The 20,724-nt window shown below is 43.6% G+C and overlaps 2 protein-coding genes across 3 annotated transcripts in view; one reads left to right on the top strand and one right to left on the bottom strand.

Moving 5' to 3' along the window:
• The window catches only part of LOC118782633 (chloride channel protein 2-like), a 109,693-nt gene extending 102,013 nt beyond the window's left edge, over window positions 1-7,680 (top strand). For both annotated transcript variants that reach the window (XM_036536032.1, XM_036536031.1), the window contains 3 exons: window positions 2,578-2,682; window positions 3,913-3,999; window positions 5,282-7,680. In XM_036536032.1, coding sequence (XP_036391925.1) covers window positions 2,578-2,682; window positions 3,913-3,999; window positions 5,282-5,476 — 387 coding nt within the window. In that variant the 3' untranslated portion in view covers window positions 5,477-7,680. The remainder of the gene's footprint in view (window positions 1-2,577; window positions 2,683-3,912; window positions 4,000-5,281) is intronic.
• A 5,477-nt stretch (window positions 7,681-13,157) lies between these two features.
• Window positions 13,158-16,560, bottom strand: LOC118782555 (heat shock protein beta-7-like). Its single transcript, XM_036535902.1, has 3 exons — window positions 16,162-16,560; window positions 13,590-13,747; window positions 13,158-13,394 (listed from the first exon to the last, which is right to left on the bottom strand). Exons 1-3 carry the CDS (start codon window positions 16,385-16,387, stop codon window positions 13,206-13,208), a joined length of 573 nt encoding a protein of 190 aa, XP_036391795.1. The 5' UTR covers window positions 16,388-16,560; the 3' UTR covers window positions 13,158-13,205.
• Between the last annotated feature and the right edge of the window lie 4,164 nt (window positions 16,561-20,724).

The following is a 20,724-nucleotide window of genomic DNA, read 5'->3' as shown; positions in this document are numbered from 1 at the left end:
AAACAGGACCATCACCCCACAATCCTGTTACAGAACAGATTCTCTGCTCCTGGATTACTGACTGAGCGCTAATCATGTGGATTCATCTGTCTCTCTCTCTCTCTCTCTCTCTCTCTCTCTCTGTCTCTCCCTCTCCCCCTCACTCTCTCTGTCTCTCTCCCCCTCCCTCCCTCTCTAAAGGATTCGGGGGATTCACTGTGGCTTTATTAGTTCGGCAGGGGGTTATCCAGTTTTGCCGAAACATTGCAGGAGATGAGCGTGTATAATCAACATTCCCTGCCCTGCCTGCTGTCCCTCTTTCAGAATCGAGCAATGCAGGGAAAATAAGATAAATGGCTGTTTTCATTTCTTTTATCGTTCTTTTATATACTTTGACAAGCAGCATAAGGAATTGATCTCTTTTAAAAAAAATATTTTTAAATGTTTATGAATTTGAATATGCCCCTCATTTTGTGCTAGCCACATATCTGTTGCTTTGCCAGCTCTGCTTCTTCGCCGAGTCTCAGCAGATTCTCGTGGTTCAGCAGAGGAAATAGCACTTCTTGTCTTGTGAATATGGGGTCTTCTGTCTTGTGACCAATAATATTTAGGATGGCAGGGAATGCACCCCTTTTATATATCTCCCAGTTCACGTGGAATACACAGCCTGTTGTGCCCTGTCAGTCAGTTCTTTGTCCATGATGGCCTGTTTTGCTTGTGAGGCTATGATGACAGAGTAAGACTATATTGGTCTGGCATTTGCCATTTCCTTCTCTCTTAATATTTCCACACTCATGTCTCTCTACTCCTCATAAAATCAGCACTTTTTTACTGTCTCTTTTCCATGCTATTTCTCACCTTGTCTCCTCCTCTCTCTCTCTTTCTCTTTCTCTTACTGTTGCCCCCTTCACCACCAGCAAAAGGTCAAAGTGTGCAGATAATCGTTCCAGTGAGAAGGAACTGTATTGATTGCATATCTGCAGAATAATTTGTCACAGTTTATGAAATGTTTGCGGTTTATCAAAGCTGACAGCTCGCAAATGTACGTCCATTAATGTCCCTGAGGGGAAGAGGGAGCAGATTAAATCTGTGCGGGCATGAAAGTATTGGAGCATCCAAAAATATTGAAGGGAGCACACCAGTACAACAGCATATAGCAGCATCGCTTCCTGCTGTAACTTTGGAATGCTTTGGAATGGCTTTGGGGGTGGTGGTGAGGGGGTGGGCTTAAGTTGTGTAAGAGTAGTTCTTGGTTTTAACAGGATATAATATTATTGCACTGTTATAGTCCAGTGATGCTTTAATCCTTTATTTAATATCTATATGATTTAATTCTGCCCTATACATGATATTATATGCTGTAACTTTCCCATACAAAAGCAATCACCAAAGGAGATGGAATCTGTTTGTTTTTTTTTTTTTTTTGGCTTGTATTTTTTTTTAGCAGTCTGATTGTCCAACATGCCAAGGCTATTATTATCTGTTATCAGTTTTACTCATTATTATTTTTATACTTTAACAAACAAAATTAAGATAATAATAATCCTACAGCTTTGAAGCTACATTATCTATTTTTGCAAAGTCATAGTTCAATATCTAACCTTGTTATCTTATTGCTTAAAATGTACAGTTGAACATAAAATTGATAGAGCTAAAGGAAGAAGATGCTTAATTAATTTTTTGTGTGTGTATTTAAAAACAACACTCCCAACTGTGTTGTTAAGAATGTACACTTCACATAGTTAGGCCAGTTGGGTAGCCTTCGACTCATTGACGTGTTTCATGAGGCAGAAGGGAGAGAAAGACAGCACACAGAAGAAGCCATCAGCTTGCCATAATTGTGGCTCCTTTTATAAAAGTTGTCAGCGATCAGATTTCAGTCCTAAGGCCACTACAAGCTCAAAGCAGATACTTGCGTTCATGGAATGTTTTCTGATTTCACAATTCATTTTAGGCATAGTTGATCAGATACAGTATCAATGAAGTGGATACTCCTCCACACTCCTAATGTGGTCTTTGGCAGCCCCACTTTAAACATTATTCACAGATTGTTTCAACTTTGCTCAAAATGACTGCCATGAACAAATCAAAATCTAGGTAACATCTACCTTTTTTCTTTTCTGCTATATTGTACAGAAATGTTGGCAGTTTCGTATGATGGAATACGGTGTCTCTAGATCTCGGTCTCTATGGTCACGCAAACTTTCCAAGCCACTTAATGAATGAGCAATTTTCTGTGATCCATCAGCCGTGAAAATGTTGCTAGCACGTGTTCAAATACAGCTTTTAAAAATAAATAAATAAATACATAAATAAATAAAAAAGTAAAATAGAGACCAAAATACTAGTATTGGTCTCTAGCCAATTCTGAATTTAGTTAGTAGGAACCACTGTTCTGTGCTGCGTGATACGATTTTTTTTCTTTATTATGCTTGGCCCCTGTAATCTCTCAGAGCCTGCTGCAGTGTGTGTGTCACAGAGCTTGAGGTGGGGGTGGGGGAGCAGGAGAGGACTGCAGGTGGTGGGTGTGCCACAGGGAGGGTACACACAGTCTGCAGCTGTAACTCCGCCCCCCCCCCCCCCTCCTTCTGTCTGCAGATTGCTGAGTGGGAGGAGCAACAGCTGGAAGAGCAAGTCAACTTCAACAACTGCAAGATTGACCCCGCCCCCTTCCAGCTGGTGGAGCGGACGTCACTGCACAAGGTGCATCTGCTTGTCCGGCCAAAACTCGCCTTTTCTGTTTGACTGCCCTTCTCTGTCATGCCTGTCTGTGCCTTTAACGTGTGTGCCTCAAGGTATGGCGGCAGTGTAGCATAGTGGTCAAGCACTGACTTGGGGCAGTGAATGCTGCTGTCATACCTAAATACAGACCGTGGAAGAGGACACAAATTACTCACAGCATACAACTACATATAAACACCAGAGGTAGCAGAGGCGGCAGTGTAGCATAGTGGTTAAGGAGCAGGACTCTTAACCGAAAGGTTGCCGGTTCAATCCCCGTTGGGACACTGCTGCTGTACCCTTGGGCAAGGTACTTAACCCACAATTGCCTCAGTAAAATATCCAGCTGTATAAATGGATAACATTGTAAAGAACTGTAACCTATGTAAGTCGCTTTGGATAAAAAGCGTCTGCCAAATGAATAAATGTAAATGTATATGTGTACGCACACACCAAACAGAGACATGCCAATGTGTTGGAACAAGCAGCATATGAGTTCATTTGTTTGCACTAACTATATGGAACTGCTTCTCCTGAATCTGAACCTTATATAATATTATAAATATGCATTTCTACTCATTTACATTCTGTACCTTAAACACTCTCAAAGGTTCAACAAAATCCTTTTTTTCAGCGTTAATGGGCAGGGTGTTTGAGCAGTGTTGATTTTGTTCATTTTTTACACGCCTCCCTCTTCTCTTCCCTTCTCCTTCTCTTTCTCTTTCTCTCCCTCTCCCCCCCCCCCCTTTCGTTGCCAAGAGCGCTAGGCCTAATGTCCTCCTCTCCTAATGTCTCCAGCTCTGCCCTGCCTGCTGTTTAAACATTTAAGAGTGGGATTCTGCACCCATTCATCAGTGAGAGCCTCAGTTAGCGTGGTGGCACCATGCGCGCACAAGCCTCCATGAATATTAATCAGGCCTACATATTCCTCCCGGTCATGTACTCACATTTACAGATATTTATTTAGGAACTTCCTCATTTCGCACTGTTTATTTGTTATTGTGCTGTGTTGTGTTTTGTGGTAATTCAGACAGGTGGTAGAAAAAAACGGAAGAGCTATGGTTTTGAGAGACGGGGAGATGGGAGGGTTGCCAGTGGTGAAAACGGGGACAAAGAATCTGATGTGTTATGGTAGCATTGTAGGTGTTGTTCTGTGGACAGGTCTAACCCATCTTTCCTGCGGCCCACTTGCCCCTCCTCCCCCCTCCACAGACCCACACAATCTTCTCCCTGCTGGGCCTGGACCACGCCTACGTCACCAGCATCGGAAGGCTCATCGGGGTCGTGTCTCTGAAAGAGGTGAGCGTTAACTCACGATTGCGACGTCACCGCCATAAGTCCACCACGGTCGCCAGCCAGGTGCCGTTTTTATTGTGTAATGTTCCTGGGGGGGGAAGACCTGTGAGAGCGCTGTCACGGAGGGACGAACAGGGCAATATTGGCTGATGTTGTAATGAGCTCTGTCTCCCTTAGGTATCCCTCCCTTCAAGGCGAGACAAAAGGCTTTTAGCTGTGCCCCGCTGCAAGCAGCCCTCTACTTTCACCGCCGAAAAAGAGAACCGAAGAAAAAAAAAAAGCACTTTGTGTTTTTAAATTGTGTGGAAAATGGCAGTTGTTGCTAGGCGCACTCCAGTCTCTCTGCCTGACATTTATTCTTTTGTCGGAGAGACGAAAGGCAGACAATGTGAGGGAAATTAAGCGGAGCTTTTCAGTCTCAATAAGAATATCTCGCAACTGCCTTTCATGCTTATTCTTGTGATTGTAAATAGGTGAATGTGAGTGAGCCATCTACCTGTTGTGCAGAACGACAGGGAGCCCTTTGTCCATGTTAATGAGAATGTCTCATTAAGCCCCTTTGTTTTCAGGAATGAGGGAGTGGGTTTTGTGTGTGTGTGTTGGAAGGATTCCTGTGTTAAGAGGGCTGAGGTCTTGGGGGGCCGTGGATTGATTTTTTCTTTTTTGCACATCAGCGTCTGGGTAAGAGCACAGAATACAGAGGCACGTGTAGAAAAGAGTATTATGACTGTGTGGTCTCTCTTCCACTTACCCATTTCTGTGAACCATGAACACAACTGCATGGTCTTTCTCCAGGTCTGGAACATAAGGACGTTCCCCTGTCTGACTGGCCAGCTGCTGTTTCACTCCTCTTTTGCCTCCATTTTGCCCTCTTCTTGCTAGTGATGGTGGAACTCAAAGAGCTGTCTGTGCTGACAAAAACTGTTTTGGTCTTTCCCTCTCCCCCTCTCTCCCTCTTTTACTCCCCTGCTCTCTGTCAACCCCTCTCCACCATCTTGCTGTACCCATTTGTGTGTCTCTCTGCAGTCTATAGATAATATGTTGTTCTCATTCACATTCATGCATCAGGATGGATCTACTGCCTGTTAGCAGCAAGTCCCTGAATCTTCTTCAAACTTTCAAACAGGTTGCCAGTTTCCTCTGTTGACTGTGTCCAAATCTTGAATCACCTGATGGAAAGACTGAGCTGTTGTATTGGTTTCGGGTTAGTGTGTTAGCTGTCTTGGTTTTCTCCCAGGTGCTTGACAGCTTTTTCTTCATGTTGTTTTTTATCTCCTCTGTGCAGCTGCGAAAGGCAATCGAGGGCTCGGTAACGGTGAAGGGGGTGAAAGTGCGCCCCCCGCTGGCCAGCTTCCGTGACAGCGGCACCAGTAGCAGCGAGACGGAGGCCACGGAGCTGCACAAACTGTGGGACCGCCACCGGAGCCTGTCACTGCCCGGCGAACACCGCCCCTCCGACTCCGATGATAAGTCACTGTGAGCCGGGGGGTGGCAGGACGGGGAAGAAGGGGGGGGACCAGGGTGATGTGAGGGCCCCCTGCTGAAACCTCAGGGCTTCCACAAGTCTTTAATTTTGGAATATAGCTCCCCTCTCGCCTCTTTAACCACTCCAGCCCTTCCACCCCACCCCGGCCCGCCCCTCCTCCCCAGGGCTGTATCTGTCTCTGGCCTCTGCACTGACTCCACTTTACTGAACTGGGGAGGAAATTAACAGGGACTGGGGGGCCAGGACCAGACATTCTGAAGGAAATTATCTATGTGTAGACAGAACTCTGAGTGCAGAGTGTGTATCTGTTTGTGTGTATGCGTGTGTGAGTGAGAGTGTGTGTGTGTATAGGACTGAAAGGGATTGATATATTGTAGACAACCTGTCTTGAATTCTGAGAAAAGGCCTTCGTGGTGATGAAAATGTTTTTGTTTTCCACATTCCCTGCAAGGCAGGAATGAACACGACAGAAGTGTGGCTTTCTCTTTACACCTGCAGAGTGCTGTTTTAAAACCAGTCTTCCAAATGCAGGGATTCAGGACAAGCTTTTTCTCTTTGACGTGTGATCGCTGTCACACAATTGAGTCTTACATTTCGCCATGGTTCTCTCATGTATCTGCTCATGTTGGTAAACATGATCAAGGGTGTCCTGTGTGGAGCCCCCTGCAGGTTGCTCTTAGCAGTCAACCCATACTACCACCCCTCCCCCCCCTTAACAACACACACACACACACACACACACACACACACACACACACACACCCTCACCAAGGCACTCACCCTCCAAGCCCCATGAATAAGCTCTGTGTGCCTATGCAACAGAGCTATTTATAAACATTTTTAAGGGGAATAAGAACGAAGGTGATCTTTTAACACAGCTTGTAGGTGGTAAATGTAGCTCTCACCAGCCCTGCACACACATGTGCCCACACACACACAAACCCAGTCTACACGGCACCCAGGACAGGTATTAGCATGACAGGCAAACGTTGCTCAGTTAGTCAGGGTGTGCTCGCTGGTCTCCTGGTGTCTGTTATTGGGCTCTGTCAGCACTGTAGCAACCACTTTAAATTTCAGAGTGAACATGCATGTGTATATTTGTGTGTGTGTGTGTGTGTGTGTGTGTGTGTGTGTGTTGTGGTTGTGTGTGGGGTCCAGTTTCATTTCTTATCAATATTTCTTCTTTTTTTTATTGGCAACATTTGTGATGGAATATATTTTACCTAATGTCATCGACTCAGCTGTTTTAATGTATTTATCTAAAACATCTTAATTTATATCACAAAATGTTTAAGTAAATTCCCCAACAATGAATTATTGAAAGAAATGCACAGGTCTACATGAGAAATTTTTGATTGCTGCTGGGTGGAGGGTGGGGCATGATTTTTCGTTTGTGCTTGTGCTTTTTTTCTTTTTGTACCTCTATTTTGGGCGATAATTGGGTGTAATGCTCCTTCCCGCCTGTGTAGATACAGTATTCTCCCTTATGGCTGCACTGCCGTCGGATAGAAAGACAGACAGGTCAGCTGAAAGAATGACTGACATCAGCACCATCGAAAACCAGCAGGACTCGAGAGACACAAATGTTGTTTTGACACTCATTTCTCTCGTGAGCACATGGTGAAGCACTCCTCCTTCCTTCCTGGCTTTTGCTAAAGCATGTTCCTCCGGGCATGTTGGAAGCACAGTTGGTGTGAATGTTCTCAGGGTGGGCTGCCTGTTACTGTATAGAAGCCATAATCACAGCCTCATGCACATTTCACATGCCAAGTTCCTGTACTGAGAAGCCATGTACTCCCTGATGTGAAACAAACAAAAAAAAAAAAGCCACAATGATCAGTATCCAGCTATGCATTCTTCAGCGACATACTTTCCAAGTGTCTGTCCCCATTGTGTAATCCCCTTCTGCCCCCTTGGCTGGTGAGTCTAGCTGCAGCCACTTGAACTCTGTTCTGCATGTTCACCCCACCCACTAGCAAAAAAAACACTCCAGCCCTCTGTACTCCTGGATGTGAAGTGCATGAAATTAAATATTTTTTATTTTTATAAAGAGGCCCCCCCAACCCCACCTTTGCCCCAAGTAGTAAAAGTCCACATACACTTTCTTGCACATGTACACACCCATTTACACATGCCCATGCATACACACACTGTCTCCCACGCATACACTCCATATCTATGCATGGCTGTTGCGTTTGTGAGAGCATGCAACTATAAAAGATTGCATTTTTTGTCTAATTTTTGACCAAAAAATATGTAGTTGAAAAAAAGATCATTTTTGGGAAACTTTTGCAGTTTTATATTACTATATTTGACAATGTTATTCTTACTCTGGTTGCTGTTGTTGATATAATTATATTGTGTTGTTATTTCTATTATTGTTTTGTACCATTCTTGTTCTTACTGCTGTTGATTTAATTTTGATTAATTGTTTGATTGGCGCCTGTTATTGACCACAATAAGCTTTAATCATGTGTTACTTTTGTAAAAGGGGGGCGGGGCTTCTTGGAATGCACGGCTTAGAACACTAAAGAGAGGTTTACAATTTTAATATATTAAACATATCATTGTATCATATTGTAATTAACATATTCCTAAGTTATACAACATATGGACTGTTGTGCCACGTTTAGAGTTATGGTTAGTATGTTTTTTTGGAACTGTAGCATGCTGAGGAAATGATGCTGTTCGTTGAGACTTTGAGGTCAAAGAGCAGTCGCATCCCAGTCCCTCCACCCTAGCAGAGCCCATCATCACATAACATTCATGCAACATTCCAGTAATGTTGTGGCGGTGTTGCCACACGGCTACAACGTCATTACAGCTCTGTGAAAACGTTATGTGTTCGTTGGGTAACGAAATGCAGAACAATCAGCATTTAAATGTAAATCAACGTTGTAAGAATGTAAAAAGAAAAAGGGTCTGAGCTGAGGAGAGGAGGCCCGGATGGATGCCCATTTCACGAAGTGCCTACATCACTCTGGGGGGTCCCTGGGATGCCATCAGAACTCACAACCTTGCAGTCGGCGTGCAAGCGTGCAGCTGGTTGTCAGACAATACCCAGGAATTGTGTGCGGTGAGAATTGTGCGTGTTTTCCCAGGAGCATGCTCCAGATGCACGCTCATAGGAGTCTTATTAAAGAAACCATAGTGCATAGAGCACAGCTGCTTACAGATGTTGGAGATTAGTAGCCCGACGTGATAGCGGCTTCACTCTGCCTTTGAATCCAAAACCTTTAACAAATGGCCCAGACTCAACCTATGAATTAATAATCACATTTAGTGTGTTGAATTTCAGTGTGAACTAGCTGCCTCACATACGCACACACCTGTACACTGTTGATTGTATCAGGTTATGTGTGACTACAGAGAGGGGGGTCAAAGTGTTAATGTAATTCCAGCCTTCTATCACTATTATCTACAGCCACATGGCCTAAAGTACTGTCTCTCCCCTCCTCTACACACACACACACACACACACACACACACACACACTTGCACAAACACGCATATACACATACGCACACACACACACACACATACGCGCACACTTCATTTGCCATTTAGGAGGGACTGGACGGAACACAGACTTCTCTTCACTTCTCTTCTCTTATTGTTTTGTTTGTTTTGTTTCGTTTTGCCCAGAGGCCTAGTTCTTCCATTTTCTTTTCCATATGACATTTCATTTGCTAGCAGATTTAAGCAGCAGATGCATATTTATTAACAGTTATTAATCAAAGCTAGCATATCAGTGATTTTTTTTGATTGATTGTCTATCAGTAGGTAATAAATTTGTGCAATAACGATTCATCTCATTTTTGTAACCAGATTTTAATCTATTACTTGACATGAATGCAAGATAACCTTATTTTTGTAAAGAAATGAAATATATAAAATGTAAAAATATATATGAAATAAACTAATTAATGCACACGTATATAGCTAAGAAAAAGGTTGTATCCATTTCTCTGATTGCACTGCCTACCTGCTCATTGGCTTAACTTGTGCTACACCTGAACAAACTGTAAATATCAGCGGTGAACAGGGAATTTGGCTCAAACAGATTAACAAATGTAGTGATATTTTCCAGAGAACAAAAAACATGTTTTGTATATCAGGGATGAATAAAATTTTAACAAATGTTGAAATGCATCCTTCTGTTGCTGTGTTCATTTGTGTTGATGTGTGATAGAAGTGGTGTGTGTGTGAGCCTATGGGAGGCTTTCTGCCCTCTGGGGAAAAAAAAGTCAGTCAGCAATAGTACGGGAGGCCCAGGAAAGCCAGTAAATGGTACTCAACAGAAGTTTTAACCCTGGGTTCATCTCAAATTCCTAAATGAACTCTTATCGGTGTGTCCACCTACATCTGAAAAAATTTCCAATCTCTTGTGTTTTTTTTTTTTTTTTTTTACCTGTCTCAGTTATCCAGGTCATCACTGTAAAATGAGTGACTAAAATTAACCTAGGCAAGCTTGCATTGTTTTTTTTTTTCCCAGACTCCTCACCAATTCACTGCTGAAGTTGTGAAGGAGCCAACTGGATGAAGTCCAGTCTATTCAGAGTCAACCACACAGTTTAAATCAGATTAAATCCCCAGCACCCTGATCACAAGCCCAATGTCCGGACTGTGTGTTTTGTTGTTTTGGGAATTTTTGGGTGGGAGAGGGGTGTATGGGGGATGTACAGGTGGAGGACATCTATATAGGACTAACTATATAGGACTGATGCACCTCTAGTTGGTGATCACTCATGGACATCTTGGGGAGTGTGAAGTTGGCTCTGGAATATGTAAAGACTGGCACAGTAGGGATCAGCAGGCTCTCATAGAGGAGAGACATGACACATGACCCTGTGAGAGTTCTCAGGATTGATTTAGTAAACCTATACCTCGTCCCATCTACCCTTCCCTGGCCCATCCTCCAGCTGTCCCACAGCTCGGCTCTCAGCTGGAGCAACAGCAGGCAGGGAACAATGTGTTTTCTGTTTCCAGGCTGAAAACAACATCTGTAACAACCGATAAGTGCTTAATTAGTTAAAGGGGCTCATTAGACGAGTGGGTTCTGTGGCGAGCGAGGAGGCGAGCGTTGGGAGAGTGTCAGGTGTGTGATTGTGTGTCAGGTGTGAGCCGCGGGCCCCAGGGATCCGCAGCGCCTCAGATCACGTCCCTGTGCGCCCACGTCGCCTGCCAGCACATCCGCACATCCGTTTCTTCCCTCCCTCGACACACGGGCTTGGAAATGTTCCAGTTTTCTGTTCTGGATTACATCCCCGGTGTAAATGTGGCCATCTCCGAGAGGCAAGTCTCAAGTCTGAGAGACGGGACCAGCCCCACACAGCCCTGTTAGCCGTGCAGTAATGACAGTGTAATTTATTTGTGCGTCTGAGAGATGCAAAAATGCATGGCGATTTTACTGAGAGTGTTCTTCTTGAAGAATCTTGTAAGAAATGTGTGTCCTCAAAACAGGGTTCTGAATGAGCCTTCACTTAAAAACTGCCTGAAATGCTGAAATTGTAAAACCAAATTTTTACATAACAGAAATTGTGCCGTACTTAAAAAAAAAAAAAGTCATTTTCATAATCAGCTTCAATGATCAGTAGGATTTTTCGTTGTTAAAATTATACTTAATGAATGTAAATTACAGTCCACATAATTTGAAGTCCAATCTTCATGCGTACTTTGAATGGATACATAAAATGTTAATTAACATCTAAAAACCTAACGTTTGCAGGTTAAAAGTGGCAAAAAAAAATTGTGGCTTCACAATACTTCAATACTTACATTATAAGCCCTCTCCTAGCTCCACTAGAAAAATTGAGGATATTACAGTGAAATCATTACTCCAGCTCCAGCTGTTGTATTGTCCTCCAGATCAACATTTGTGCTACTGTTAAAATGTTTCTGTGCCTATTTCTGCTCAACAATCAGTGAGGTCACTACCACAAGTAATTTCAGACACTAGTCTCGGTCGCAACTTTCTCCTGCAAACTTCATTGAGCTGCTGAGATCTGGCTCACTCAGTACAAGCAATGAAATATGACAAGCATGGGATTTCATTTAGCTTCTCTAAAACCTTTCTGTCAGAGCAATTATCATTCAGGGTATTACCGGCTGAATGGAGCCGGACAAGTGTTTCATTGTTTTGTGCACGTTTATTTAATTATTTCATTACAGACAGCACTTTCACTTCGTGTCTGCATGCTTTCCTCATTGAGGGGCTTTTAGATTTCCTTGCCTGTCCGCAGATATGAAATGCCTGCAGCTTTTGGTCAGGAGTCACCATATCCCATTACCCAGGGTTCAGCTGGCACGTTGCACACTTGCGCATGCACTCATACGCATTCAAGGTGCTTCGCTTCACACTAGGCCAACTGAAAAGATCGCGTCGTTTACATCCCTGCCTCTAAAGCAAGTGCATTCTTCGGTGCTACAAATAAACTTTCTCCAGTCACTTACTGGTTGCATGTCCTGCTGTTGCCTGCATATAAAATGAAATGAGATTTTTTTTTTTGTATCAGTTCCAAGCAGAAACTGCACACCAGTTGGAAGTATAGTGTTTTCTAATTTATTCAAGTGCCTTTTCAGTCCTGTGTACCGCATGGTAGGTTCCTAGTGGGAATTTATCCAGTTCCAAATGTAAATCACAATAAAAACATTACCTAGTGTTCTCTCCTGGATATAGGATAAATCTGACATTTTTGCAATGGCTTAGGATAAATATTAATCATTGAAATTATACCATAAATATAACTTCTTATTGTACCCTAAGATTTAAATTACAAATCTCTGAAGATTTAAGTATTGTCAAAATATGTAATATAAATGTTCAATCTGGATTTAAAAACAAATAATGAATAATAAATATTCAATAAATAAAACATGACAGGTTTGTCAAAAAGTATCTATTTCTGTGGAAACATCTTTATTTCAGCGTATGCTTTTCATGTCCCGGAATGAACTCAACAAGCTAGTTTCACTCCTCTTGGGTTGCACTTGAAACTGAAATAACTGAGTATTAGCACTTAGATGTAAGTATGAAAGAATTCTAAATTAAGATCGATTCAGTTCAAGTAGATTTTATGACCACCCTGTGTATGTTTCCATTCTGAAATGTAGCATCGTCAGTTCTGGACAGTAACAGCCATTTGAGTATTATTGGTAAGGAATTATCTGTCCTTTTACTTCTGTTTATTTATATGTTCGACTGTAGGTATTTATTTATTTATAGGTACATCTGAGAAAACAAGCAAAAAAATGATGATAAATATGATGAAAAATGATAATTATTATGTTTATGTTGTACAGACTGATTTAATGTCATACACACTCATAAATGGGCATCAGTGTATGGTAATTAATAAGAATGCTTGGCTACCTGCTCTCTGAATCTCAAAGCACAATAATAACACTTTTAAAAGACAGCAGTATTTTAAAACATATTTAATTTTAAGGTATAAATCATAAAATTTAATACACTAATTTAAAAAAGTGTGTCTAAATATATTGTGTATACAGACGGTGTATGTATGTATGCATGAATATACATAAATATATTTATACGCACATACACACAAGCATGCTCAAAGATTGGCTGAGTATTAACACTTTCAGTTCTTTTGACAAGAGAAGAGCACATAGGTGTAATAGGTATACACACAAGAGAGTGAAGAGTGCGGGACAGTTGGTTCTGAGTATTGTCAGAGAGCCAAGGGGAGGTGTGAGGGGCCTAGAGTCGCGCCTCAGAGCAGTAGGCGGGCCGGGCCGGCTCAGAGGACTCCAGGCTGCACTTCCTCCTCACACTGACCACCAGCATGCCCTCCGGTGTCAGGGTGCTGCTGACCGACAGGGGGTCCATGTCTTCAGGGAGCTGGCTCTTGTGCGTGAAGGTGTCGCTGACACTACCGTCATCTGCCACCTGGGGGCAGAGGGGAGTAGAGTGGGGTGGGAGAGGAGGGAGCAGTGGGACATGGGCAGGCTGTTAAGACAGAAGTTGTATTTGAAATACTACTGTTACTAAGAGGTTTAAAAGACACATAACAGGCGCAGGAGGAAGAATTCCTCAGGGCTGGGATGTTGGTGGGGTGTAAAATAATGTCGCCCGGACTCGCACCTTTTCCGCATGGATGACAACCCAGTGGCTGTAGGCCATCACCACCACGTCCTGAGGCTCGAACTGACTCACATCTGCTGACATGTGGTAGGAATCTCCCACCCTCCGCACCACGCCCATGCTGGCTGGACGCCCTGCCACAGATGTCCCTGTTCCGCCTTGGAAGGAGGGATGTCAGATGAAAAGGGAGGAGAAATGGAAAAAGAGGGATATAGAGGGAGAGGAGAGCCAGAGGCAATGAGAAGAGAAATTTATTTTCCTGTGCGTATTCATGTTATAGTAAACATTGATGCATTTTTGTGTTTTTCTTTTTGTAGAACATTACTGCAGGACTAGCATTATCAACCACCAATGCACTTGTCATTGCTTGAAAACTTTGCTCCATGAATAAAATGATTTCAGAGTAAGACATGATAAAAAGTTTTTGATATGAATAGTTGTCTAAATAATGCAATTAAAGAGTTACAACCCCACTATTGTGTGAAGTCTACTGGAGATGAACTGTACAGTGGTAAGACTTTTACCACTTGTTGTGTTACAGCCTGAAACCTTGATCAATTTAGGTGTTTTCTTTTCTTTTGATCTACACAACCAACTCTTCACTTTCAATGTGTTAAAACGTGATAAATAAATTAAAACAAAACTTGTAAAAATTTTCATTGTAAGAGTATTCATCCCCTTAGCAATAACTCCACTAAATACGCTCTGGCTCAGCTAGTTGCCTTCAGAATTCACAGAATTTCTTGGATGGTGTCCACCTGTGTGTAACAAAATGGGTTAACACTTTGGATTGGACACATCTGTCTTTGTAAGGTTAAATACACCTGTCTGTGTGAGGTCCCACCATTGGGCATTCCATATAAGGAAATATGAAGTCGAAGGAGCTTTCCCAACAAGGAAAAGAGTGAGAGAGATGGAAAAGACTTGGGGACAGACACAAGTCATGGGCAGGATGCAGAAAGATTACTGAAGCTTTGAGTATCTCACAAGGCACTGTGAAATCAATTGTCAATAAGTGAAAGGAACGCAAAACTACACAGAATCTTGTTTCCTGACTGAGATGGGAGAAACTGTGAATGAGACAGATATTGCTCAGGGACTCCACAAATCTGTCTGCATGATTGGGTAGTGAGGGGGAAACCATACTTTAAAAAATGTCATATTAAGTCCCATTTGGAGTATGCAACAAAGCGCATGGAAGCCTCTCAGACAACGCGGAAAAATTTTGTGGTATGAAGACATAAAAATTGAGTTCTTTCACCTTAATGCTCAATGCTATGTCTGGTGAAAGAAGGGCAATGCTTATCACCCCGACAGCGCCATCTCCACTGTGAAGTATGGTGGAGGCAGCATTATGTTGTGGGGTTGCTTTTCATCAGCAGGGACTGGTAGGCTTGTTAGAACTGAAGGAAGAATCGATGGAGAAAAATATAGGCAGTTCCTTCAGCAAAACATAGAACATTCTGCAAAAGACCTGAAACTGGGATGGAGATTCATCTTTCAACAGGACAGTGACCCCAAACACAGAGCCAAGGCATCCCTACAGTGGCTTAAAAACAAGCAAGTGAATGTCTTTTAGTGACCAAGTTAGAGTCCAGAGTTAAACCCAATAGAAAACCTGTGGCAGTAGCTGAAGATTGCCATACACCGCTGGTTCTCATATAATGTGCAACAGCTAGAGCAGCTTTGCATGGAAGAGTGGGCAAAAATTAAACCCAATGAAAATCTTGTGAAAGCTTATCACAAAAGACTTGAGGCTGTAATTGTTGCAAAAGGGGGAGCAACTATGTACGAAATGCAGAATAACTCAGGGGAGTGAATACTTATCCAGTATGGATTTTTGTGTTTTCTATTTTTTATTCAGTTTTCAAATGATTTTCCTACAGTAAACAAAATATATTCAACATTTTAATGGAGGAAAATCATTCACATGTATTAAACTTTCAGCTTGTAACACAACAAAATGTAATAAAACTTCAAGGGGGTGAATTCTTCCTCTGGACACTGTTCTTGATAAGATTACGTAGAAAAAGTGTACCACCCAGACATAAATATTAATTTACAAGAAAGAGATTCCATCAGTCCAGTTGCAATTGGTTGTCTGTTGTTTTTTGAATTTCATTGTTTTACAAATTAATACTATTTCATAGCAAGACATGAATAAATGTATTGAATGGTACATGAAGGAAATGCTGCTCTTTTATCTCTAATTCTAACATTTATGGAAAGTCGCCAAGATTCCATAAACGTTCAAATTAGGCTCAGCTGTTAGATTTTATTGGCTGGTGATCACTCATTTACACATTTAGCAAACAATGTATGCCTTTGCCAAATAACACCCATCATTTCTGTCTCAGTGACTTTGATCATTCTGATCCTAAACTCTTTCAGATTATACGCTTTATAAAGATTGAAACACAAATACAGATTTCTAAGTGAAAGTTGAATCAGTTGGTGTCATTTTTAATCTTTACACAGTTTACTTCCTCACCTCTCTCCATATCCCCCCCCCCCACCCCCTGCCCTAGAGGGAGCTCACCCAGCCTGGGGTGACCCCCCCACCCTAACTCACCTGGGTACCCAAATGACTCGCTTCGGTGCCGGCTGAAAGGCAAGTGACACAGGGGGGTTCCTGCCCCCTCCTCTCCAAACAAACTGCAGGGGCCCCCATCCAGATAGGGCTCAAATAGGGGGTCTTGCCCCCCGCTGCTGCCTGCCCTGAAGGAGCTGCTGCTGTAGCGGGCAGAACGGTATGAGGAAGAGGAGGAGCTGGAGGGAGAGTTGGCTAAGGAGGCCATGATGTGGAGCGAATTCCCGGGCAGTCACAGCAGCGCTGGATGCTACCTCACAAATCTGCACGCTTGCACTTACACAGACCAGAGACAAAGTGGTACTTCAACGCACGACACAGAGACACACAGACACAGATTACTTCCTCTTGCACAGAACTGACCCTGATACAGACACAGTGACTTAGATTAGTCTAAGAGTTAGAGACACAATTTAAGACACTAGAGGGACGAAAAGAACTTTCTGCCTCTCCCTCTGTCCTTCCCATTCACTCGCTCTTGTGCATGCACACACATACACACACAGGTACAGGAAAAGAGGAACGGCAGCTTTTTACAGTCTCATTGAGACTATTGCATTCTGGGTCAGGGGCACACTTGGCCCAAAGCAGAGTCAATCTCTCCATAATAGGCCATCCTGCTCAAGTTCCCCCATCAGTAACGGAAATGTAGATAACGAGCGGAGAGGCTTGGGCCTGGACAGTGTACAGAGACAGAGTCCCCACTGACAGAGCGCGGAGATTAGGAGTAATTCTGGGAGAGGGTTAGTGGGCGTGGCCAACGATGCCTGAGGTATGTGCTTAGATATAGCAGAAGGAGGGCACACAGGGAGAGTTAGAAGGCGAAGGTTGAGCTATGTTTAGGAGGTCCAAATGAGGGGGCACTTGAGGAAAGTCCTCACCGCTATGTCAACTGTCAGTAACGTCAGCCTTACTTTTTCTGAGCAATATTTGCAGATGCAGTTTTGGAGATTTTCTCATCACACCTTTCTGTTACCTGAATTAGAAATAGATCCATGACTGACGCACCAGTGACAGAGTTGAAAGGTCACTGTCCTGCAGGCTCCTGCTGAGACTGGACCACAGGCCCTGAAGGAAAGGTCACAGATCCTTTGATCTCACCGTTCAACAGTACTAGTTACTAGTGTGAACATCACACTAAGGAGAGAGCCGGAAGATGATTGGTTGAGACAGACTGAATAGAGTGGTGTTCTCTTAAAAGCTGAAATGATCCTTGATATCTCTTTGGCTGGCTGTTAAGTCATACATTGATCGTGGCTCTGGGGGGAGAAGGTGTTTGTGAGAACTGCACTGAGTGAATTCTACTCGCCTGAGTTCTGCACGCCTCCTTGGTAGGAGCTGAGCTCCAACCCTGTACCAGTAACCATTGCTCCTTTCAAACCCACCGACAATTGTTCCTCCTGGGTTTGTTTTCATTCTCTCCCCCCCCCCCCCCCGCAGAGAAATGGCTCTTGAACTGGAGCATTTGGTTGAATGCAGCAAGCTATTTGAACAAAAAGCCTAAAGAATGGAGTCCAAGGCTGCGTTCTCTCTTTATCTCTGCTCATTTGTTGCACTGCTGTCAGCCCTCATTTGAAGTGGACCGACACAAAGACAAAGCAGTATTAGGCCTTTCCTGGCGAGTGTGACTGAGGTGGCTTCACCCACAATTTCTCCTAAAAGGCAGGAAATGAACAAAATAATGCCATGTTACACAGGGGAATAACATTGATGACTTTAATTCAACTTCAAATCATGGCAATTGCTGCAACAAAGAGAAAAGATTCATTTACAAATTAAGCGTCAATCGTTCCAAAAGATAAAAGGAAGGAAAATAAAAAGAAGAAAATGGAACAGAAAGAGAATGAATTTTCATAGAAAATGAAAGCACTGCGGGAGGGAGCCTGAGGAGAGGTCAAAGGTCAGGGGCTCACAGTGACCAGTTTGAGGAAGGGGTAGCAGAGTAAGTTTTCATCGCAGTGCAGAAATATTGGACTGAGATCTGTCAGGACGCCAAGACATGGACAGCGCTGATCCTTGAAAGTGCCTTTTGTTCTTCCCTTTCAGGCACCTTTAAATAAACTTCCCATCTGACCATCACATGGGCAGGTTTGGCTCTCTTTCTAAATATGGGCATCAATTAAGCAGGGCAGATGGATGAGAATAAAAATCAGACCGTCTACTGACCCCCCGAGGACCACAGTTGTTTGTAGAGCAGAACCATCACTGAACTCAAGGATTAGAGCCCCCTCCTGGTCTGCTATGTTTCCATCAAGTGTCAGCCCCCCCCCCCCCCCCTTCTATCCTCCACACACTCAGCCAAATGTTTCTTTATGCAAACTGACAGTCATAGTCATCCAACCCATTTTAGGGCACATTAACCATCAGTCCTATCAAACAGTTTAGCATCTGGACAATGTCCTGAAAACCCACTTTCTCAACTGAAATAAATCAATAAAGTGGCTCCTTGACACCCAGTGTAGAATCCACAGTGGACCTCTCACTGAGACTGCCTCCCTCTGTGACTCCACCCACATGCGGCCACACCCTCAACCATGGGTCAGAAAAGCTGAAGAGACGAAGGATTCCGAACAGCTCAATGTGGATGAAACCCACAGGTAAACACTACATCAGAGAGAATTCAAACCACCGTTTTTGTTTTCAAGAGTTGAAAGGAAACCACAATTAGATTCTCTGATCTATAGCTTATCCGCCCCATATTGAAACCCCAAGATCAGTGTTTGAGGAAATAATCTATAAACACGGATTTCTAGCATTGCAGTTTGTGTGCTTGCATGCACAGGTGTGTGTGCCTGAGAAGTTAATAAAGGGAGGAAGTATGTTAATGTTTGGCTTGTTGTGGGGAAAGAGAGAACACAGACACTTTTTTCAACTAGCTAGATGTCAGAAATCTGCTTTTAAATGTGTCCTTATACAGCCGTAAGAACAGCAGATGGTAGGTACCCGGTAGAAAGGAAGCAGATAAATGTACTACTGCCTCCCTACAAACTGTACTCAGACAGATGGATAGACAGACAGAAAAACAGAGTCAGTTAGACACGTACACAGAAAGGACAGTAAACTGTTTGGTGGAAAACCGGGCAAATTCAACAACAGCAACAAAATAAATACAAGACAATGAAGGTAAAACGGAAAGATATATTTCTTAGCAAGAGCCCTTGTGGGTATAAAGAGGGACCCCTGAGGGCTGGGTGTCTGGCACCTGGGGCGTACAGAGTGATGTGTGTGTGCGCGCGTGTGTGTGTGCATGTTGGTGGGGTGGGGGGGGGTTGCCATGCTCACTCTGTGTAGCAGGCGTTTAGGGACATGCTGGCAAGCACTTTCCTATTCAGCTTTTTTCTCAGAGGGGGATGGAATGTTTTAATTAAAGACTGCAGTACTACCAAAGGCTAATGCGGGTTAAACATGACTCTCCTTGTTTCAGCTTTCTAATCTGTGAAGATAGTGCACATACATTTAAATGAAACAGCCACTCTCACTATGGCTCTGAACAGGACCCGCATTGTCAGGCCCTATTACAAGGCAGAATACTGCAGGGGACTGCCCCCCCTCCTTTGCTCAAAACTAGGGTAGGGTGGGTTCCACAGCTCCTCGTGGATAATTATTTTTTCCCACCCATAGCCCACTCAGTACTGTCAGACAGATGTCTGATTTCTTTTTATAGAAACACACCCCCTATGAAGCCCTCCCCCCACAAACATACACGCACACATAGAATCTGGAGAATATCACAGAGTCTCTGTCACCCGCAGAGAAGCCCAATATCATCTAATGCCAGGCGCAATATGCCACCACGAGCCCTCTCTATGGTGCCATATAACCAATAAGGCTCTTCCCTTTATATTTACATGCAACATTTTCACAGAGGCGTTTGAATGTTAGCCAGGTTTATGCATATCCTCACTGAGAGAGAGGGTGGCAGGACGGAGGGAGGTGAAGTGGTGGGGGGGTGAGTGAAGAAGGTGAGTGAAAGAGAGGGAGAGAGAGAGAGAGAGAGAGAGAAGACAAGACCAAAAAAGAGACGGAACTCTCTTTAGCTGTGTGATTCACGAGTGAGTCCCTGTCCGTCAGTCGATTTCATAATCATGGCTAATTGCTTGTCAGCAGAGGTAGCGCTCAGCTGTCCTTCTGTTATGTAATAGCTCAGCGGCGCTGTGCCCCCTGGGGGCCTGGTGAGAGCAGCAACGTGGCAGTGCTGCGTGTGACAGGCAGCGAGCGGGTGTGTCTGACAGTGCCACAACAAAATGCCCTGACACGGACAGGACACAGACAGACACAGTTCCAATTCTGCCCTCAAACTCAGAGATCCGTAAACAGCACCGCCCTCAGAGCTAACCTGCAACATCATCCATAAACAACAGCGCCCGCTTAACGTGACTGAGCTGAAGCATCATCGATAAACAACATCGCCCTCAATCCTGACCGGCTTAAAACACTGCCAGCCTTCAACCTCGCTGTCCTGAACATTTACTGTGAACTCTGACGCCCTGAAAATCAGATGCCCTGAAACTGGTGTAGCTTAGGGTCTGCAACACCAAAACCACA

Source organism: Megalops cyprinoides, chromosome 9 (genome assembly GCF_013368585.1).
Source record: "Megalops cyprinoides isolate fMegCyp1 chromosome 9, fMegCyp1.pri, whole genome shotgun sequence".
NCBI classification, from domain to species: Eukaryota; Metazoa; Chordata; class Actinopteri; order Elopiformes; family Megalopidae; genus Megalops; species Megalops cyprinoides.
This window is presented reverse-complemented; position numbering and strand designations above follow the sequence as displayed.

Excerpts from the sequence above, each read along its gene's own strand:
- LOC118782555 (XM_036535902.1), bottom strand. The coding sequence starts at position 16,387 with ATGGCCTCCTTAGCCAACTCTCCCTCCAGCTCCTCCTCTTCCTCATAC. Across the intron at positions 13,748-16,161 it reads CGAGTCATTTGGGTACCCAG|GCGGAACAGGGACATCTGTG; the intron begins GTGAGTTAGGGT and ends CCTCCTTCCAAG. Across the intron at positions 13,395-13,589 it reads TTGTCATCCATGCGGAAAAG|GTGGCAGATGACGGTAGTGT; the intron begins GTGCGAGTCCGG and ends CTCTGCCCCCAG.